The sequence below is a fragment of the Colossoma macropomum genome, unplaced genomic scaffold, assembly GCF_904425465.1.
Source record: "Colossoma macropomum unplaced genomic scaffold, Colossoma_macropomum, whole genome shotgun sequence".
Classification (NCBI taxonomy): Eukaryota; Metazoa; Chordata; class Actinopteri; order Characiformes; family Serrasalmidae; genus Colossoma; species Colossoma macropomum.
Window position 1 is genome coordinate 12,423,451 of NW_023494787.1, and position 21,536 is coordinate 12,444,986.

A 21,536-nucleotide genomic window follows, 5' to 3' on the forward strand; every position below is an offset into this window, starting at 1 on the left:
AAAAAAGAGGTGGGGAACGTTTTAAAGCCCTGATCTTAGGATCAGGACACTCAGAGTTGTCTTTGTTGGAAGAAGAAATCATTTGTTCTCAGAGTCTGTTTACAAATAATGAAACTAAAATATATGTAGGGGCCAAAAGAGCTAAGTGAGCTACAGGGAAACACAAAAAGCTAGAGCAGAGAAGACCAACAATCTTGGATAACAAAACAAAACAAAAAAAGTCACACTAGTTCTGAACAAGCAGCTACAACAGTGATATCAGAAACAGTAAATGTGAACATTAGTATTTCATGGGTCGGGCGAGCACGAATTAGTGATGAACTCAAAAACTGAGAAATCAAGAAGGGTGTTTATAAAAAATGCATTTTAATGACCTGCTTTGCAGAGGAAAAAAAGTATTACAACCCTAACTTTTTTAAGGGAGGGAATATGAAACGTAAACCGAACAATGAGGTAAAAGGAAAGAAGTAACACAAAAGTAGGAAAAAAGCAAATCTATGGTACATCTGTTGTTATTAAAAGAGCACCTCCACACCCCGGTCCCAACCTGAATATGCAGAACTGCTTCACTGAATATACAAGCTGAACCCCCGACATTGTATAAATACACAGGGACATCATATAAACATCAGCCTTCAATGTATGCTTCAAGCCACTACTCTGTCAATTCTGCTACAAATGTATGACCGCTGCATGCCGCAGTCACATGGTTGAGTGTATGTGTCAGCTTGATGCCATATTGTGCTTGTATATGCAAACATGTATGAGTTTTATATCTGTATGTTTGTTTCAGTCAAAAGATACTTACATTTAAAATGGGTCAAGTAGATGTAATATCTAATCTGAGTAGAACTTAGGTGCTGTGGGTGCATGAAAGGAAACAAGGTGTGCATGGACACACAGGACAAGAGACAAAGCAATAAACCAAGGGAGCTAGAATGAGTGTGTACACCATCTTCACTATATCTTGTACAATAATAATAATAATAATATTAATCATAATAAGGTTATGTTAGGGGAGGAGAACTGAGAGATGAGTGGGCAGAGAAAAAGAGGGATGCTTTCGAAATGTTTCCAAATTAAAAGGGGAGGAGATTCACTTCCTGTTTTTGGGAGAGGGCCAGTTGCCACGCCTCTCGCCACGGTTGGCCCCACCATTACCACCTACACCTCCTGGCCCGCCACCACCGCCTGGCGGGCCTCTGGAGCCTCTACCTCCACCGCCACCAGCACTGACCCTTCGATTCTGCCTCTCCATTCCAGGACGCTGACTGGAGAAGCTCCTCTTGTTGGCAGCCGATTCTTTAGTAGTCATCTCTCTCTCACCACCTCCTCCTCCTCCTCCTCCTCCTCCGCCTCCTCTACCCGAAGGATGGTGGTGGTGATAGGAGGAGTAGGATTTGCCGCCTCCTCCGCCGTCTCTCTCTCGAAACTCTGTGAAGTCACTGCTTTCTGAGGCAGTCTCCCACTCCTCGTTGGCCTGGTCAGAGTTCTGGTTGGAGACATCAGGAGACTTGGCGCCGCCAGCTGGGTTGTGGTTATGGTGGTGCTGAGGGTGGGTCAGGCCAGAGTTGCCATGGTAGTGATGGTGGTGATGGTGGTGGCTGTTCAGATTCGCGCTCCCGAGGTGGCCGATGTTGTTATTGTTATTGGTGGTAGCGGCGACGCTGTGGTTTGCATTTGCAACAACACTGGCGGTAGTGGGTACACTGGGGGTGCCATCCGTTTCCTGCATGGAATTTTGGGGTGGCGAAGTGGACCGCTGCTGTTGCCCACCTACAGATTCAATGATACCACTACTTCCGTTAATACGGGCTGCATTCTCACGCTCCTGCTTCAGTCGACGGAATCTAGGAGGCTTATCCTGCTGATGCTGGGACCTTCCGTGGCGCCTGCGACGAGGGGGTCGCTCAAAACCTCTGTGCGGAAGACTCCGCCCGTCTGCGTTAGGCAGAGGGACTGGTTTGGTTGTGGGACCAGTGGAATTGGATGTGGTGTGGCCCGAGGACAGCTGAATCAGACCTCCATTTTCAGTGCCCTGGTGGGCAGTTGTGGGCACAGAAGGAACAGAGGGTACTGAAGAGTTTATGCCTTGGCTCTGAGCCTGGCCTTGCTCTGCGGTCTTCTCCTTCTTTTCCCCGTTAGGTCCACGATTCGCTTCTTTTGGTGGGGAGGGTTGCGAGGGTGTATGCTGCTTTCGGACCGATGCAGAGGATTTGACAGACAAACCTTGAGAAGAAGAACCAGACCCAGCACGGTGTCCGCCAGACATTCCTCCTCCACCGCCTGCGCTTCTGTAAACGCTTCCCCCAGCGCCACCTCCACCCCTGCCACGTCTAGAAGGCACTCCCCTAGGCGTGAATACTCTGGCTTGGGTGTTTCTAGGAGGGGCTGAGCTGGATGAATTGGTCATAGCTGGGTTCTCGCCAATTGTTCCTTTCTTTGGGTTTGCTTTGCGATCCTCCTTGTCAGAGTGAGCGAGGTCACTAGCAGCGCTCTCGCTGCCTGTTTCGGAGCCCCTCTGCCTCCTCCTTTTCGGCACCTCCTCATATTCTGATCCCTCACTTCGTGTCTCACTGTGGTTTCTGGCACGTCCAGGATTAGGCTGAGAGCCTCCCTGCCCATGTCTGCCAGACGATACTTCTCTCTTGTAATCTTGGTTGGAGGAGCCATGCTGATAGCCACTGTTGGCAGCTGACCTGTAGTCTCGACTGTTTCTACCCCCTGCTCTGCCACGTGCGCTGCCCGTGTAAGTGCCCCTGTAGCCTCTGCCCCGACCATAAAACTCTCCTCTTCCACGGTTTGCTCGGTTGCCTCGTGAAGAGCCCGCATGGCAAGCAGGACCTCCTCCACTACCACTTGTTTCATAAGAACGCTCCCTGTCCCTTCTAGACAGTGGAGGTGGACAGCCAGAGGCCTGGACAAAGTTGTCCCCTTCTTTGGGTCCTTTACTAGGTCCCCCACCTGCACCTCGATCTTTTCCACCATTTCTTGGTTTTCCAGATGGTGGGGGTTCATCTTTCCCAGAGGGTCCAGATGAGGACTGAGGACCAGAGGTTAATTCTTGCTTGACCGATGCCTGACCTGCATCTTGTTCTTTATCTTTACCAGAGCCTCCGGTGACTTTCTCTCCTCCTTCACCTTCACCGCCCTCCCTCTTCATTTCCTTCAGCACAGGCCGCTTAATAGGACCTGCCCGCTTGTTTGGGTTACCACCTCCTGACTGGACAACAGGCTTATCAATCTGATTACTGGAGTCTTCTCCTCCTGTGTGTCCAGAACCTGCCTTTCTGATATGTGCAGGTCCACCACTCACATTGCTGCTTCCCGGCCTTGGACCCCACTGTGTTTCAGTCTTTTGCTCCCGACCACGTGAATTAGCTTTGGAGTGGTGCTGCTGCACTGTATGCTGGGAGGACTGCGTGTGAGAATATGCGCCTCCCGTTTTGTCCTGTTTCCGGCCACCAACATTTCCATGTCCAGTGTCATGCTCGTGATGAGGATGTGGGTGATGTAGTGACTGCTTTCCACTGCTGTCCTCTCTTGCTGAACAGGAGGAGGAAGAGGAGGAGCAGGAGGAGGACAGGGACGGCTGGTGGAGTGGAGGTGAGGTTTCGCTCTTTTTGGGCTCTCCTCCTCTCTCCTGCTCTCTGCCATTTTCCTGTTTGTGTGGATGAAGAGAGAAATGAGAGGGATGAGAGTGATGAGCGTGATGGTGCTGCAAATGGGGGTTGTTCTCCAAGGAAGAGAGATCTGCACGACCGTTGCGGTCAAAGTGGGCATGTGGGGCCCCCCAGATTTGACTCTGCTGGCTGCCCTGTGGACCTTCATCCTGATGGCCAAAGCCACGAAGCTCTCCAGCACTGCTCCCCCTTTGCTGTGGGTGAGTGGCCATCCTGGATCCATTGTCAGCAAAGGTGCTGTAGTTTCCTCGCCCTGCTAAGAAGGGCTGGTGATGGCTGCCTCCCTGGCAACCAACTTGAGTCCCCATAGGTGCTGTATTTTGATCAGAGGATCCTGAAGGAGAATTAGGTGCCACACCGGGTGGCTGAATGGGGCCCGTACCACCTTCTCGCATGCGCACTGGAGGAGTGTCAGACCTAGAACATATGGAAAACACAAATGTGCATGATGCCGATGGACTGTTAAACATACATTCTCATTTTATGTATCACAAAGGCAGCTCCTGCACTTTCAACAGATAAACAATGCAACAATGGTTGATTTGAACAATATGTACAATACTTCACAAAATTACTTATCTTTTTACAACAAAAATAAATTATTAGCAATCATATGTTTAAATATCTACATCTATTGCTCAAGAGCAACAAGATCTTGAGAGCACACTATGTATACTATGTATAGTGCCACCAATTTGGAGCTGGAGACACTGACAAAATAACTGTTTTCAATATTCCCGTTCATTAAAACCTCTACACTTTTCATTTCAAAATACAATCACTGTTTACACATAAATTATGTACCTACTTTAAAAATACAAAGATCAAGTGGACAAACCACAAGCAAGCCTTTACCTTGGGCCTTTACCAATGTCTTCCTCCTCCAGAGTCTGTTTCTGCCTTAAGGGAGAACTCAAAGCCCGACCCTCACTAGCCCCTGGAAAAACATCTGGTCCCCAGGCCAGTTTAGGATCCATGGGGGGTGTACCACGATGAGGATGAGGAGGACCTCCATGCTGTTGCCTATCGAAGGGGTCTGAACCAGAGCCACCTGAATCAGAGCGCTCCCGACTCATCAGTCCTACAACACCAGCAAAGAAGGGAGAAAAACTGGCATTCAACTTTTTCGAAATATCTAATGTTCAAATATCTACTGTATATTTGACACTTCTGTTTGCACTAGTGTTAGGACTATAACAATGCATCCTGATATCACAATGCAAAACTGATAATGTACATTGTGGAGAACAGATATTCTACTAATTACACCAGCTGATGCAATTGCATCTTCTGCATCCTTTCTCCCTGCCTCCCAGCTCTAGAGCTGTTAGCAAACTGGTAAGATAAACTGATTAGATAACTGTTATAATTTTTCTTCACTTTAAATCATGGGCTGAGTGTATCGTATTGTATTGTTGTACCCTTAATTACTATTTATGCTTGATTTTAACGAACCAGAGGGATGCATGCTGGCAGGGTAGTAATCCATGGGAGGGGGACGACCCTGCATCATGCGAGGATCCATGTATGGCATCATCATCCAACGAGGGTCGAAATTCATGGGCAGAGGAGGAGGTCGTCCCATGGAGCCAGGTGGGTAAAGGGCAGGCTGTTTAGGGCCCGACTGTGGTGTGGCACCAGGAGAGGGGCCCTGCTGAGTCGGCTGGGACTGGAGCTGGGCTTGGGCTGCCTGGTTGTGCTGTTGCTGCTGCTGCCACTGCTGCTGCTGTTTGAGGAGCTGTTCCTGAGCACAATTTACACATTATTGGTTTACTGTTAAACAAAATCATATTCTGAGTAATACAAACTGCTGGCCAAAAAACAGAGAGCATGTGTGGTACATACTGCCTCTGCTTTAAAAGGATCCTCCAAACAAACCATACTAGGAACAGATTCTAAACATTCATGGGTTTCTGCTTGTTTTTCAAATTTCTGATTAGTAGTGAGTAGTCTACCAAACCACGCTAATGTTATCCTGTTTAGGCAAGTGAGGCAGGGATGTCTGTCACGTTTCAAATGTTCAAATGAAAACAGAAGTCCCTCAATCACCTCCCGCTGTCTAGTCTTTCCACTTAGTTTCTGTCCATGCTTCTTTTCCTCTCATACTGCCCAAGAAGCCACCCGACTTGGTTTGTACAATTCGCAGACCAGCTGGTACTGACAGTGTGAATCATATTTTCCCAAATTCCAGCAGTGTCTGACAGTTGGAGGCATGTGTATAGGGGACACACACATAAGACAGAGAAATCTGACAAAGCTAAAGTTTGCTCCTTAACACCTTGAAAAAAACCCATGCGTATTACAAATCCAAATAAAAGCTGCCATCAGCCTTGTAGAAATTCAGATGTGGACCAACACTTGATGCTTGTTTTTGCTAGACTTACAGGGCTAGTGTTGAAAGAATTACTGACAGGTATACTGACTTTGTTCAGTTTTGTTTTTACTGTTGCATAGTAAAGATATTTCAGATTTACTTTGTTATAAATCAAAGGTGAAGGCATAACAGAATAATAAGCCACTATTAACCTAAAAAAATAGGTTTGCTTAAGTATCTAACTTCACATTATTAGACAAAAAACACAAACACAACATGACGCTCGGAAAAGTCAGAAATCTGTATAATATCACAAAATACATTTTTGTCCATACTGCCAACTACTATTTCTAATAGGGATGGGCTTTAGCATCAATAAAGCGGAAACAAAGCTGCTGTCGCATATATGTATTTGTAGGATCGGTTACATAAGACTCAAGCTGTTCTCAGTGGATTGAATCACACCACTATCTCTCTAGGTTACAGCTGCAATGCAGCAGTGCTGTTGCTCAAGATTTTCTTGGTACACCAATAAAGGCCAGCTTCTGTTTCTGGGGAACATATATTCCGTTCCTATACCCACATTTGCTTTTTTCATACCTGCCATTGCATTAACAGTACACTAAAAGTCTTACTAAACAAAAGGAAATCAGTCGTAACAACCACATGGTTGAACCAGCAAAAATATAGCAATAGGTGTGTCGCACAGGTCAAGAGTTGTGACCATTTGAGACCAGGAACTAACCTGTTGTTGTCTCTGAAAGCGAGGTGGCAGAGACTTCTGGTATTTGGAAAAGCCCTGGCTAGGCATTCCACCCCCTTGCCGTCCTGCTCCTCCTGACACCGCTTCTGTCTTCACAGATTCATCTCCACTTCTGCTGCTGCGGATGTGTGCACCACTTGCTATGGGCTCCTCTTTGCTTTCCCCTTGTCCTGGGACTTCAAGAGGCTGCTGATGCTGAGGGGCGAGAGGCTGAGCAACTTGTGGGGACTCTGAATGAGGAAAAAGAAAGCAAGAAATCAACTTTAATGATGTTAAGTGCTTAAATCAGCTTTACTAATGATTGCAAGAAGAATGAATGGCTATCGTACAATTCTGTAACTCCACATCCACCAAAAAAGTGATCAATTACAAACAGGAGGTTGGGATATAACTTCACATGACAAACACTAAGCATGATGAAGACTAACCAGTGTTTGAGTCATAGCTGCTGTTGCTGCCAGCCCTTTGCCTGTTATTAGCATTAGCACTTAGCCCCAATGTAGTGACACCCGCCTGAGCGGATGCAAGAGGAGGCTCCTCTATGTCCACGCAGGGTGATGGGGGCTGACTGGCACTGGAGGAGGACACTGATGTCGGAAGGGACGGGCTGGGACTGGTTGTAGGAACGTCCCCAGCAGCACTGGGCTTGACGCTCTGCTGCTGCTGAAGTTGCTGTTGCTTCTGCTGCTGCTGTTTCTCATCCAGCCTCTTTAGCTTCTCAGCACATGCAGCACGCCTCTCTTCTTCCATCCTACGTTCTTCCTCCTCGCGACGACGTCGGGCTCGCTCCACCGCAGCAGAGATCTCTGAGGACGACTGCTTCCTCCGCTGGCGCCATGTCTCGTCCTCATCTTCACCCTGCTGCTGGGGAAGCAAGACGCTTGAGGCTGGAGGGGCAGGACCACCTGGCTGAGCCTGAGGTGGCTTTTGGGAGGTCACCTGGTTTGGGGGCCGATCCTGTTGAGAAACAGTGTGAGAGAATTACTAAGCTTGTCCACTGAAACCTTAGTTGCCTCCAACACCATGAACATGCTCTTGTTTAGGGGGTTGATGTTACAATTATGTTGTCCTTTTTGTAACATGGACCCCATCCCCATGTACCTGGCGGTAGTAGGAGTAGGGCCCCTGCCCAAGAAGCGACCCTGGTGGGGGGGAGGGCTGCTCCCGAGGGCCACCTAGTCCAGGCCTACGCCCCTGCATACAGGCACAAGCACCTGTCAGTGAGTCACCCAGGAAGTAGGGATGCACCGATCCGAAAGAATGGATCGGTATCAGCACCAGTGCTGACCTCGTTTGACGAAACAGGTATCGGCCACTTACGTTCTATATTGTTTCTTAGTCAAGGTCGTTATGAAATTGTAAAGCAGCATTACCCAGTATTTTCTATGTCTTTGTTTTTTTTAGACATTTAAAATATGATTGGTAGTCACCTTATACAGAAGAATGATGCCAAGCAATTCCACACACTAAATTATACAGATTTTAAAATCTGGAAAAATAAAAAGAGCACCGGTATCAAATTGGTACTCAATTTCAGATATCTGTTCAATTATCTGTATCAGAAGAGAAAAAGTGAGATCGGTGCATCCCGTTAAGGAAGCACAACATGTGCGCTTGAAAAGCTTACACCTGTCCTCACAGCGACTTCTAAGAAGGCAGAAGTCGCACCAGTAAACCTGTGGCTAGTCTGTGTGTGCTGAGATTTTGAGGGTCGTACCTGATAGGGTCCAGTGCTTGTCTGAGCACCCCAGCCACTTCCTCCCTCCTCGGCCCAACTTGGCTTGCTGGAGGGTGCTGGTGAGGCGTCATCGCTACTGGAAGGAGGGGTGTGCCGCATCTCCCCTCCGCTGTCAGACGTTTGAGAACGTAAACCTGTGGCAGGTCCGTCTTGGGACTTCTGCTGCTCCCTAAGAGGATGCAAGTGAGGAGGAGATACACACATAAAAATTCCAAATACGTGCGCAAACCACAAAATACAAATTTATGCAAATGCTTTTTGTGAACAGACTAGCCTAAGCAGTTGGGCACATTATTTACATGGTCTCGGTACGACTCAAATACATCAAGGCATACCGAATTCCATTCTGGCCTTCAGTCTTGTCCTCCTCCCCTTCATCATCTCCTTCATCATCGCTGAACTTCAACTTGGCGGAGTAGTCAATCTCCTCTTGTGCCCCTGAATATGAGGATGTTGGGGAAGTAAAGAGACCAACTCAGAACTGATTCAGGAGGAAAGCTTGGAGAAATACCCTGACCACAAAAAGTAATTCAAAGGGCAGTGGCTAAACATCCTCCTTACCGGCCCACCCTTCATCTCCATCATGATCTAACTCGTCCAGCTCCTTGAGGTCATCCTGTTTGAGGATGGAGGGGCGTCTGACCACCTCACCACGGGGACCAGTTGGGGGCCTCCCATCCGGTCCAGCAACGCCCTGCGAACGAGGGAATCTGAAAAAGTGGGGAGAGAAAAGAAGACTATGAGAGCTGTAAGGAAACAACAGAAACATTGTAAAGCAGAGGAGTTAATAACTGACAAAGTGAGTAATAAATAAATGAGGTGTATGGCAAAATTAAGGTATTTGGCTCACACCAACAACTGTGCGCATGTCTTACCTAGCAGCCTCATTGGGTGGTGGAAACCTGTAAGGCCCCTGTGGACCATAAGGGGGCGGGAAGGGCAGATAAGGTGGGTACATCTGGAAAGAAGACAAAAGAAGATGTAATTAATAGTTTATGCCAGCTCGTTCCTGGGCCATTAGATGGATTTGGTGGTCGAAATACAAATGTTTGCAGCCAAAGTAAAATTAAATTTAATGGAAAGATCCTGAAGTCTCAGATGACCTGTAAAAAAAAATAATAATATACATGACCCCTTAATGAATGTTATCACTGGTTCATTTGTGCCCATACAAATGAACAAATATCGCAAAATAGGCCTACACTAAACAGCGTACTTATACGTGGAAGCACACTTTAATTCCAATTGAAAAAGCATGTTTACAGTCTAAATAATGTCAGATGTAGTAGAAATACACAGTATTTCTTTGTAAAGCAGAAACAAAGCATTGTGGTGTGTGACCACACATACATTTTCAGTTGTTATCTGTTGTTGCGAGCCATTACATAAGACTTCAACAGTTTTTGTTCATCAAAATTGCTTGTACTTACAAAAGGAGGCATGATTCCTCTGTAAGCAGGGAACTGCGGGCCAACAGGAGGCTGGGGGAGAGGAAGGGTGGGGCTGCCGGCAGGAGGGTTTCTAGGCGGCCCAAGGGAGGGCGGATTCTGCTGGAGGGGAGGGGCCCCAGCAGCACCCTCCAGTGTCATTGCACCCCCAGTACCGCCCTCCACTACCCCCTCCCCAGGTATGGTGGGTGCCAATGCACGGCCCCCACCATCCCGCCAACTCGTCACATCTGGATGAGAAAGAGAGAACAAGAATAATTCAGTCAATCACTGTGTAGCCATTAAGCACTTTGTGTCAAGTGTGTACAAGAGAAAAGAGAAAATGCAAAAAAATCAAAGCACCGCTTGTGGAGGTGCACTCACTCTGGGGGCGGAGGCTTGGTCCTGGCCCATACCACTGATCTGCAGTGGCCTGTTCTTTGCCAGCTTTGTCCGGGTCTCCCGCCGCCTGCAGGGTGGGAAATTCCTCGCGAGAGAATGGCGACGGTTGGTTTGATCCCTTTCCACCTGAACAGAGCCAGGAGCAAGCAGTGATGATAGATGCCTTTATTCACGTCATCACTAAGCTGCTTTTGAACATAACTCATTGAAACTTAATGGGTTGACTGTATCAACAAGTCAGTCACAATCTAATTCCACACAAGTAAATTAGTAAATTCCTTTATTTAGTCCTTTGAAAAGAAAGAGACAATCATACTGAATTAGAGGAACCATGTCTCACCATCTCCTTGTGCTCCATGTGTAACACTGGCCTGAGCCCAGGACCTTGTCCCTGCGGCTAGAGCTGTAGTTTGGGCCTAAAAAATACAAAAGACAGCTTTTAATTTAATAACAGCAGTATTTCTGAACAATTACAGTACTGCTTGCTGTACAATTACAGTTACTGAAGTACTATTTAAAACTACAGTAATCAGCATGCATCACTTTTAATATTCAAACCTAAAACAAATACCAGTGGCCTCTGAGAGACTGTAACAGAAAACCATGCAAAACTGAAAAGGTTTAGCACCTCTTGAGCTGGAGGTGTTCTCGGCAGGCTCGGCGCAGGCGTCTGTGAAGCCGCAGGCGGCTGCGACTCCGGCTGCGGTGCTGACGATACATCGGTACTGCAAGCGAAAGACATCAGCACATCAACAGATCAGTACATCTAGAGATCAACCATGCACAGAACAAATATTTAAAATATTAGATTGACTGATAACAGATAGACATGAACATGTCAGACTTAAAGAAGAACCAATTAAATAGCAAGTCTACTACCAATCTCACTGAGCAACTGGCTCTGTTCGTAGCTGATTTCAGCTTTGTGTACTATCAAAAACGATTACACTCTTCGGTGAACCATAAAATAACCAATAAAGTAATTATGTAGATAGAAAAATAGAGAGATGTCTAGCAAAAACCAGAATTAAGGGATAATTAACAGACAATTATACCATTGCCTCTTTTCTTAAAACTGCTCAGAAACAGACGGATTGAGGGTTGTAGAGAGGCTGATGCACTACATTAACTGGATATAACTTCAGACTTCTTTGAAAGAGCTGATGAAAAGACTGCCCATGGTGGTAATGCTAAACCACGGCCAATTATGTAATACCTTAAATGCACAATAGCGGAGGTAGCTGAACTATAAGCTAAGCCTCACCTCTTTGGGTCTGCTGGATCCTGCTTGCTTGCCCATCCTGTGCCGTCTTTGGGAACGAGCGAGACGTTGGGGTCGTTGCCTTTGTTCTCCGCCTTCAGACTGGGCAGGTTGGCTGGGGGGGGCATGCGCCGTGCAGAGGCAACTTTACCAAGAGACTGCAAGCCATGACGAGGGGTAACTGCAAAGAGAGAATGAAAGAGAAGAGAGTAGGTCAACACAAAACAAGCGCAGAAACGTGACACCATCCTGAAAAAGGGAAGACCCAGAGACGGAACAAGAGAGCAAGTGGCAAAGGCATGCAAGTAAATGTCAAAATCCCTCCTTCAATTACAGATGCATGGCTGGCTGGCTGGCTTGAAGAGAAACACAAACAAGGGTATCTGCTTCAAGTTTGCAAGTGCCGAACCTGAAGTTCACAGGATCACACAGCTACTACGATTCCATCTACAACAGACTTGGCACATGAAAAATGAAAGCTATTCAGCGCTACAGCAGAATCTGTGACGTTGCATTAAGGTTATGTTTTCAGCTCACAACAGTGTTTAAAACTGACGCTTCACCCTTTATTTTTCCCAGGCCCGAGGAACGGTTCATCACACTGAGGGAGAAGAATTTGAAAATAAGGGACATTTAATGGACTGTGTCCACTAGATGAAAGCGAACCCTCACAAAAAAAACCTTCTCAATCAAGCGCAGTGCAAATACAACAAACAGAGCAACGTTTCTATCACCTGTTAGCAAAGTTTACTAAGATTGTTTTTATCCTGACCGCAAGATGTTATCATAAATACAGTGTTAGCGGTCAGTAATTTCAATAGCTGATATGGTTAAACATGTCACCATATCCTTGAGGTCCATGCATGATATTTATGTACCATATGCACCACAACAATCGTAATTCATTTTATATGACAAATGTCCAGCCTCTCTTCATCCCTTATAATTAAACTGGTAGTTTTTGTTACTGTACCTGTCAGACTGATATATACAGAAACTATCATTATTCTGAATGTGCCGTGCCTCATTCAAAAAGCTGTTCAGAATAAAACATCAATATAAGTATTATAACTTCATTAAGAATAGGCAGGGCTAATGTTTCAATATGACGACACATTAATGTATTTAGTTATAGGTACATTTTTGAGCATAAATTAGCCCCAAAAAAGATAAAACAACCCCAAAAGTTGATTATAGCAGAAATGTAAAAATAAGTTATTAAAAATATTTTTTTTTTGGTAGCCTAGAGTAGTGAGGTCCAAGGTAACAAGACAGAACTGTACATAATGTATTCTCATTTTAATTATCATTATCAGTGCTGGAACATTATACACATCAGAGAATACAGGTAAAGTAATGACAAGGGCCATCTAAAGGTGTAAGCACAGCATGTAAGGACAGGTTCTATAAAGCACTGTTTTTGTTTGGTGTTTACATGCTGCTAAGAAACCAGTCTGAACAACAATAACAATGGAAACATTAACACAGTAACACAAGGCAAATTTTCAGGTACTCCATTTTGTTCGCAGTATTTAACTGAGACACTCGTGTATCATATCGAATTATGAATTTGCAAATCATAACATTGGATCACCATCTCGATATACAACTGATTAAGCTCATCACTGCGGATATCTGGTTTCAGCACACTTTCACTTTCATTTTTCATTTTCACTGCAAAAGAAAGAAGAGCCAAGCTCTGGATGGTTGTGAATGAGGCACTGCTGTATATTTACATCAGAAGTAAGCAAACCTAGATTTCATACAAAAACAAATAGGTTAAACAGGGTTCCCTCTTTTTTGAAAAAAAATCCAGGACTTATTTTCATCACTTACGCACACAACAGATGTTGCTCATGAAAGGTCTGTAAAACGGCACTCTCCAGTGGTCAACATCCTTAACATTAAAGTCAGCAAAACACCGCACTCTCAAACCATTCCCTAACCAACCATCATCTGATCACAGGTTCTACTAAATTATAAGCGAATGTTGCATGTTTAATAAAGCTGTCATGTTCATATGCAGCCTTGTTCCACCAGGCGTTCTGACACAGCATCCACATACAACATTGGAGCAATCCTAACTACATCAGGAATTAATGCACACTCAAATTGGGCATTAGCAGCTTAAAATATGCTAAAAAATGCCATTTGCAAGTTAAATCTAGTTTCGCCAGACAATCATATATTCATGGCCCACTTCCACAAGCACAATTGGGCTGTACTGCATTCATCCTGGCCAGTTTTTTAAAGCATTTCCTCTGTTCAGATCTAAGCAGAGCCAGAGCGAGCTGTACCTACACTGGCTCCAAGTTTCAAATGGTGCCGGTCCAAGTGATATCATGCCAGTAACTTGCAAACTTGGGATTTGTACTGCTGCCAACAATGTTAAGAGACCACCATTGCTTAAAACTGACCCATGATCGATCAAACGGCTACAACAGGCCTGTTACTTCAAAGCTCAAAATGTTTCAGACTGCAGTTCAGCTTATTATCTGCAGACATGGCCTTAACACAAAAACCCTCACTAAGAGCAGCAGTGAGCCAGACAGGTAGAATTACAAGAATGTTAAGAGCTTTTAGCAGCAAGATGTTTCTTTATTCTCAGACACAGACTGCAAATGGAAACACAAACCAAGCAGAACCAGTGATTAAGAGGCCCACTCAGTTTAATCCAGACTGACTGTAAGCAGTATGAGAATAAATGTGGGAAAAAATGTAATAAAAATCTAACACTTCTTAGCTTAGAGGACACCGTAAAACAGAAAAAACTACTTTTACTCACTTTTTTGGTACATAAAAGCAGCTCTTTAACCTTGTGAGCTTTAATACTGCAAAAATTTATGTGATGAACAAATTACATCACATAAAAGTTTGATCAGAAACAGTGGCATGCTAATATTCACACGTGAAGTCAGCATGAATCAGAAAACATGTTCTCCTACCACATTTCTGAATGAGACATGGTGAGACGGAGGGTGTCAGATAGCTGAGCGTTTTGGCTCAGCTACAGGCGAGTTTGGTGGGAGGACGAGGCTGAACGATTTAGAGAAAATGTCTAACTGTGACTGTTTTAACCAATTTTGCGACCATGATTTAAACTGTGGTAATTTTCTATTAGATAAGGTCCAGTGATCACTGTAAAAAACTTGTGCTAAACCTTGTAATTTCATTGCAATTGTGGATTGTTTTCTTACTTTTCACCTAAACATTTCCCTCAAGAGATGTTCCACAGTTCACCTAAGGTAAAGGGAAAACTTAAGGCCAAAATTCACTTAAGATGTATCATGTTTTATTTAAGTGACCACAGGCCTGTTGTTTTGGCCAAGAAGAACAGAATATTGGCTTTTTCTGGCTTCAAGCTTAAACAGTGAAAACCAGTGTTCCAGACCACCAGTTAGTTGTGGTTGTGTTGTCATGTACACAGAACATGAGTGTTTGGTTGCTTGTGACCAGTCTAACCCATCTACAGCAGTTCACAAGCTCTGTGTCATCCAATTACATTTTACCACTTAAAACCTAGGACAATGTTGTTGACTGTATAGGCTATAATTTAATTTGCAGCTCTGGCCATTTGAAAAATTCTCCCTTTTACTGCAATTTCAATATAAAAATGATTCACTTTTCATCTCTAGGTGAAACAAGATATTATTGGTTAATGTTATTATTCCATGCCTGCTGGTAGACGGTGATATAATCAAAAATCAGAAGACTATTAACAGTAGGGCTATGTTCAAAACATTGATATATAACACCGACATGCTTGAGCAGATACCCGTATCAATATAGCTACGGCTGCATTGATATTTATGAATTTGCATTTAAAGGCCATGTGTATGCACAAGTGAAATGGACACTGCCTTCAAGCTGGAGAGTTTAGAACAAGGAGACATTTATAATAGGTGTGGAAAACACACTCTGATAGTTAAGATTTTGGTCTTTATTGATTTATAATTGTATATGCCTGCATTGGTCCCTTCTTCACACTGCACGTCTGAAGAAATGAAGCAGAAATGAGTGAAGTTCATTCATTAGTCTATGGTGTGCTGTATTGTGCATGAATACATTTAAGCAACCTTTATGAGCTGTTCTTAAGGCATGTATAATAAAGTTAGTTTCATTTTCAGCATTAAAGTTACACATTACTTCACGTTACAGTGGTCCCGAAATACCAAACGGATGATGCTACTGTGCTTTTTGTGATCTGTGGCACATGTCCATGAACAATTTGTTGTTTGCTGATAACTTTACAGCCAAACAATCTCTCTCAAACGCACACTCAAATGCTGACTATGGCCTGGGCTTCTGCCTTTGTGATTCAAAGTGCAGAAAGTTCACTACTCTGCCACTCTGAGCTCTGAGCTCTGAGCTCTGACCAGAATGAACCACACCTATAAGAAACTCCCTTAGGATTATTTTAAAACTGTTCACATTGTTGAGACCTAAAAACATTGATAAAAACGCCATTTATCATTCTCAAGAACCTTATTTTTTTATTCATTATTACCATAGTTCTAACATTTTTGTAAACGCTGACCAAAAAATGTTTGTTGTACATCTGGTGCATGTCATTGTATCATGCTGCTTGTATCAGGAAATGTATCGTATCATGAACCGAGCCCTGATTCAGAGGCGGATAAAAGTCATTACATTCTGATGGATGGTCAAAGACAAGAATTTTGTCTTTTAAGAGATAAGACTGGTCATCAAAACAGTAAAAAAAAATCTCAACTGAGCTTTCCCAGTTGATTTTAAATCATGTTTAAAACATTGTCCTACTGGGAGACTTTCAAAATAAGCATGGCACCACTTACCAACAGGCTTCTGTGCTTCAAGGCTCTTTCCTTTGTAAGTATCAAACAGGTTGAGAGACGCATACTTGGTTTTGCCATCCTTCCCCTTTGCTGTTTGCCCAGAGCGCTCTGACATTGCGCTGTACGCTCATTGAGTATGGTGAGCCCTGAGACTAACGGAGAAAGAAAAGAAAGGAAGCGTGAGAGACAAAGCAGGATGGGGAGAAAAAGAAAAATAGAAACACAGCACACAAAACAATAAGCTTTCTGCATAATGGTTTTGGAGCATAAAAGAACACATTAAGCTACTGGCTTAACTGATAAAGTGCCTGAAATGCAATTATCCTAGATCAAGAATCATATACAGAGAACTCCCTTATTGATAGCAGCATCTGAAAAGGCTTCCAACAGAGGCGGTCTAGGTCTAATCATAAAAACAGAATGAATAGAACACACACAGTCCAACATACTGTGGCAAGTGTAAAAACAGAACTCAGGCCACCACTGACTCACAACACACTTGGCTTCAAAATGAATGACAAGTTACCACATCCACTAGTTACTTTATTACTGTCCTATTTTTCAATCCATTTCAGCTTTCACAAAACCTTAATCATGCTACGTTCATTGTCATAACAGAACTTAGCACACCACCACCACCACAGATTCTTAATTCAGCCCGATTAGCATACAGTATTTTGAGTTACAGCTTTTTTTTTAAATCACTGAGTTGAACTCAAGGAAGATATAAAAACATAAGCAAGTCAGTTACTGTGACAAACTAATCTAAACACGCCATCGATCTGATAGCAGGCATCACTTTCAGGGCAATATCTGTGAAAAATGCCGGACAGGATACCGAGGGGGGAGGGAGGGTTATGAATGCAATTCTGAGATGTGGTAGAGTTTGAGTAATTTGAGCAGAATAGCCTTCTTTTAGATGCTCATTTTAAGTGAAGTGCTACAATCAAAAAAAAAAAGTTCATTTTAAAATTGATTTGTTTTAAAGGAAAAAAGTACTGGATCAGTACTGGATGACACTCAAGGTTATTAAAATCAGTATTAGAAAAGAAAGAGGTTCTGTGGCACCAACAAACTCAAAAGTCTAATACCTTTACATGCGTTTACATGTTTGTGTTGAAAAAACATTGCTCCGTAACTTACAGCAGAATTGGCCACGGTATATGGGACTGCAGTGTAACTACTGCATTTTTGCCCATGTGTGGGGTGCTGAAGTTAGCCACTATTTTACCCTAAAAACATTTTGAATAAATGCCAATGTTACTAACTGCATTTTTGTAAAAAAGAGTTTTGCTGTACGTGAACACGTACACTTCGGCTTCAAAAAACAGCCCCATGTTTCTAAGTTTTTAAATAAAAAAAAATAAAATTTAAAAATCAACATCCGGTTTATTCCACTGCTGTGGCCAAGAGCAAAAGTCAGAAAAATTAAAATCCTGTCAGAGCAGAACGTTGCGACGGGTTGTGGCTGAAAACAATGGAATATCTAGTGTGTAAATGCAGCATGGTCAAGATTATTTTCAGTTTCTATCTTTTTTTTTTATCAAATATTCTTCTCTCTTGCAACAAATATTAACCACATTAAGCGCATAAACAAATCTGTACACCAATATATCCCCAACATGCAAAGCATTGAGTGCAACAACGTGCCCTGTGGGTTCAAAAATCATCTCTTACTGAAACTTGTTAAGAGGATACCGCGTGTACTCTCAGGCCTAACCATGGCCAAGATTTCCAGTGTGGTCAAAGGAGAGGCAGGTGTTAAAACAGCATAGTGGTGTTGACACTTTAACTGTAAAGAAAAGTGACAATGACTTTCAGGAGGGGAAAAACCAGAAGTGGTATGAACTGCGGTTGCCATGGTGATGCATTATAAATGATGCTGCTCTGCTTTGAGAAGCTGCATCCATGGCAACAGTGGGTTGAGTGTGTTTCACCGTTCACCGATAAAATCCAGGGCCAACCGTGGTTCAGTGTGTATAACGATGTGTATACAGATATAAAGGCATCCAGTGCATCTCATGACAGCTTTACAGCTCCCCATGCCAAACCGCCTGCTTTACAACTCTTACTTCTGCATATTCACACACAGTGCAGTGTAGATATAAGCCCCCATCTCACTCTATACTCTATACTCTTCGTACTTCGGTAAACAAACAGACGCAAAGGATGCTCACATAACAGAACGTAGATACACACACAGTACGATGCATATGCATGCACTGTTGCAGTCCGTTTGAAGCACAGCAACAGTCCCTTGTATTTGGCCACATCCTACAGTGAAAACAACCATATACTACAGCTATGGCAAATATAAGATCACATGGCAAAAAGGCCATTTTGCTTAGGTGCTGAATTGTTCATAGGCTGGGCAGTCATAAAGGAGGACTCCAGTGATTTTTCAAAATTTCTGCATAATTAAAAGATGTAAACAAAGTCAGAGGGGTTTGCTGTGAAATGCTCCATCCTAGGTTCAGAGCTGTTCACAGTGGTGGTGAAGGGAACCAGATGCCTGAAGTGTTTTTGCCTCTAAAAGCTCCCTCACAGAAAGTCATTACAAGAAACGATCATGAATACTGAGCCTAATGTCCGAGACGTTGTTTTACAGTAGTTTTAAAGGGTATTTTCATCAATTTACTTAAATGTATTCACAGTGGAGGTATGCGTGTTCTAAGGCAAAATAGTTCCCAAAGAAAGCTTATTTTTTCAGACTGACCACTATTTTACCATCATGAACAATGCATATAAAACTAAGACTACACGTGTAGGGCAACTGCTGGTTTTGGATAGTAAATAAAACGGCTATATTTGCATTGTATACCATCGTGACCCCTGGTACATATCACCACCACTGTAAAGAAATCTGTCAGTAAGCTTCTCTACAAAGAAATCATTTCACATTCAAACAACTCTGAACGACTTTGTTCACATCTCAACCACTGTATTAAGCAGAAACTTTGAAGAAACGGTAGAATCCCCCTTCAAAAACAGGGTTTATACTAACCTAAAACCTCCCTAGCCCTGTAGCTATCAGACCCTGTTCTATGAAAATCAAATCAGCTATTTTCTACAGCTTTTGCTCACCACGGCTGGGAAAAAGGGGGCAAAAATACAAACTGGAAGCTGGGTGCAGGGTAGAAGGTCTAACGTATAGCTGACAAATCAAGACTAGCATTTTTCCTTCAACGTAACGTTCAGCTGCCCCACGGTGAAGCTGAGTGCACGTTAACAGCTGAGTGTTTTTGGGTGAAAACCGTGCTATGTTGTCGTTTTTTGCTGCACAGCACCGGCAGCCCGAAATCGAGATTAGAAAAATGAGGTCGTAGGATGATGGCCGGCCAGCTCGGCCAATTCTGGTTGCGCAGAGATTAGCTGGCAGACATGGGGGGCTTGTTAGCCGCGCTACACGGCCCAATGTTAGGATAGCTAGCCAGCTAGCTAACCAAGCAATACTTCAAAGGACAGAGCTACACACAACTTAACAAGGCTTTAATTACTTAACGCTGAATGTAAATACGAGGTTTAAACGCTCGAGGATGATACCAGACCCGCTAACGGTTTAAACGCGTGTTAGCGTTAGCATCGGCCTCCATATTTCAGGTTCTTGTTCGAATTTCGCCGTTCCACCTTAAACGGTGCAGCAGTTACATCCCGGGACCTCGAGCGCCAGAACGTATCGCTGCACCATTTAAGGTGGAACGGCGAAATTCGAACAAGAAGCTGGCGAATGAGAGGCTGACCAGCTTCGTATGACGGGAGGAGGAGGAGGGGGCAAACGTTTCATAATACATTCATGTTGCGCTGTACACACCCAATTACAGCTACTGTACGCGATAAACATTTTAATACGCCACAATTTCAAACTAACCCCACGCAAACGCGAACAGGGGCTATATAATAAGATAAAGTGACGCTGATCTTATTAACACGAACGAGAACAAAACAAAATGGCGTCGATTCGTTTTTAGGCCGTTAGCTTCGACTAACTAGCCTATTTATAAACACAAACACAGCGATATAGTTCAATAATACACCGCGTATCTAGTGAATAGGCTGTAATAAGGCAATGCGAGTCTTATTTTACAGGTATAAATCTGTAAAAAGTTAAACCCGAGTGAGAAAGCGTAGGTGAGCTAACGCTTGCTAACGCTGGCTGCGTCGAGTTGTGCGGGGAGTTCAGACCATCGAAGCGGATTTAAGGACGTTTTTCAACACCGAGCGGCCGAAAAAAATACCTAAGGTATTCTTTAATTTAAGTACTAAAGCGTTAAACGGCTACAGGCTTCGGTAAAACGAAGACGGAGTAACGCTAACCAGATGCTAACAGCAACAGTAGGTTAACGTTGCCGACGCTAAGCAACGACACGGAGGAGAAAAAAATACAAACGCGAATAACAATTAATACATTTACTGACCTGGTCTTGTTCCGACTCGTCTCGAGGTTGTATTGCTGTGGTATTATGATTAATAACTCAACAAGATTAGTTTACAGCCAGCTATTTTTATGTATCGGCTAAAGCTCACGTTGTTGTTGTTCAGCTAGGTTAGCTAGCTGGCAGAAAAGCAGCCCAAGTCTAAATACAAGCCAAATCCGGACAGCTTCGCCTAGCCAAATAAAACAAGGCTACCGTTGCAGATAGAGAATACTGTAGACGGATGTGTAGCTTACTTGTACTCCTTTTTCCTTTTTTCCACAAAATAAATGAAAAAAGGGAAAATAAAAATACTATATAGAAGAATGGTTTCGGTCCGTCTCTACTACTAGAGCCGTCAACGGCTACTGAGGGCTGCAGCGCAGCAAGGGGCGGGGCGAAGGATGGCGAGGCGGGGCTACATTAACATAATACGATCCGAAAATTCTCATCGGCCTATCAGACGCGGGCTTTTTGCATTTATTTAAATCGCGCCGTGCGTACGAATTACTTCTTATTTCTTACTCTTTAGTAAAGGGAATTGCTTTATTTCAGAACTCTATATAGAACCTTTTCATGCTTAATTGGTTCTTTGCATGGTGAAATGGTTCTTCACATTGATGGAGAATGTGATGTATGTGGTTCTATGTAAAACGTTTTTGAAAATGTTTCTATATAGCACGAAAAAGGTGCTGCTATTGCTGCAAACTTGACATCATAAT

General features: G+C 43.7%; 1 protein-coding gene across 3 annotated transcripts; it reads right to left on the reverse strand.

The window, feature by feature from the left end:
- Positions 1 to 907: 907 nt before the first annotated feature.
- Positions 908 to 21,202, reverse strand: prrc2a (proline-rich coiled-coil 2A). Of its 3 annotated transcripts, XM_036566161.1 has the most exons (17): positions 21,072 to 21,202; positions 16,403 to 16,554; positions 11,592 to 11,769; positions 10,956 to 11,052; positions 10,668 to 10,743; positions 10,310 to 10,453; positions 9,929 to 10,176; positions 9,374 to 9,456; positions 9,060 to 9,208; positions 8,834 to 8,936; positions 8,478 to 8,667; positions 7,862 to 7,954; positions 7,189 to 7,717; positions 6,743 to 6,990; positions 5,139 to 5,427; positions 4,539 to 4,764; positions 908 to 4,100 (listed from the first exon to the last, which is right to left on the reverse strand). In XM_036566161.1, exons 2-17 carry the CDS (start codon positions 16,515 to 16,517, stop codon positions 1,097 to 1,099), a joined length of 5,772 nt encoding a protein of 1,923 aa, XP_036422054.1. In that variant the 5' UTR covers positions 16,518 to 16,554; positions 21,072 to 21,202; the 3' UTR covers positions 908 to 1,096. The 3 variants fall into 3 exon arrangements, with proteins under 3 accessions (XP_036422054.1, XP_036422051.1, XP_036422053.1); XM_036566158.1 differs by lacking the exon at positions 7,862 to 7,954; XM_036566160.1 differs by lacking the exon at positions 7,862 to 7,954 and having other exon boundaries at positions 20,818 to 21,202.
- Between the last annotated feature and the right edge of the window lie 334 nt (positions 21,203 to 21,536).

What these genes read in the sequence shown, in the direction of transcription:
- prrc2a (XM_036566161.1), bottom strand. Translation starts at nt 16,517, where the DNA reads ATGTCAGAGCGCTCTGGGCAAACAGCAAAGGGGAAGGATGGCAAAACC. An exon ending in TGAAGCACAGAAGCCTGTTG is followed by an intron (nt 11,770 to 16,402) that starts GTAAGTGGTGCC and finishes CTCTCTTTGCAG; the next exon opens with TTACCCCTCGTCATGGCTTG. An exon ending in CAGCTATGACTCAAACACTG is followed by an intron (nt 6,991 to 7,188) that starts GTTAGTCTTCAT and finishes TTCCTCATTCAG; the next exon opens with AGTCCCCACAAGTTGCTCAG.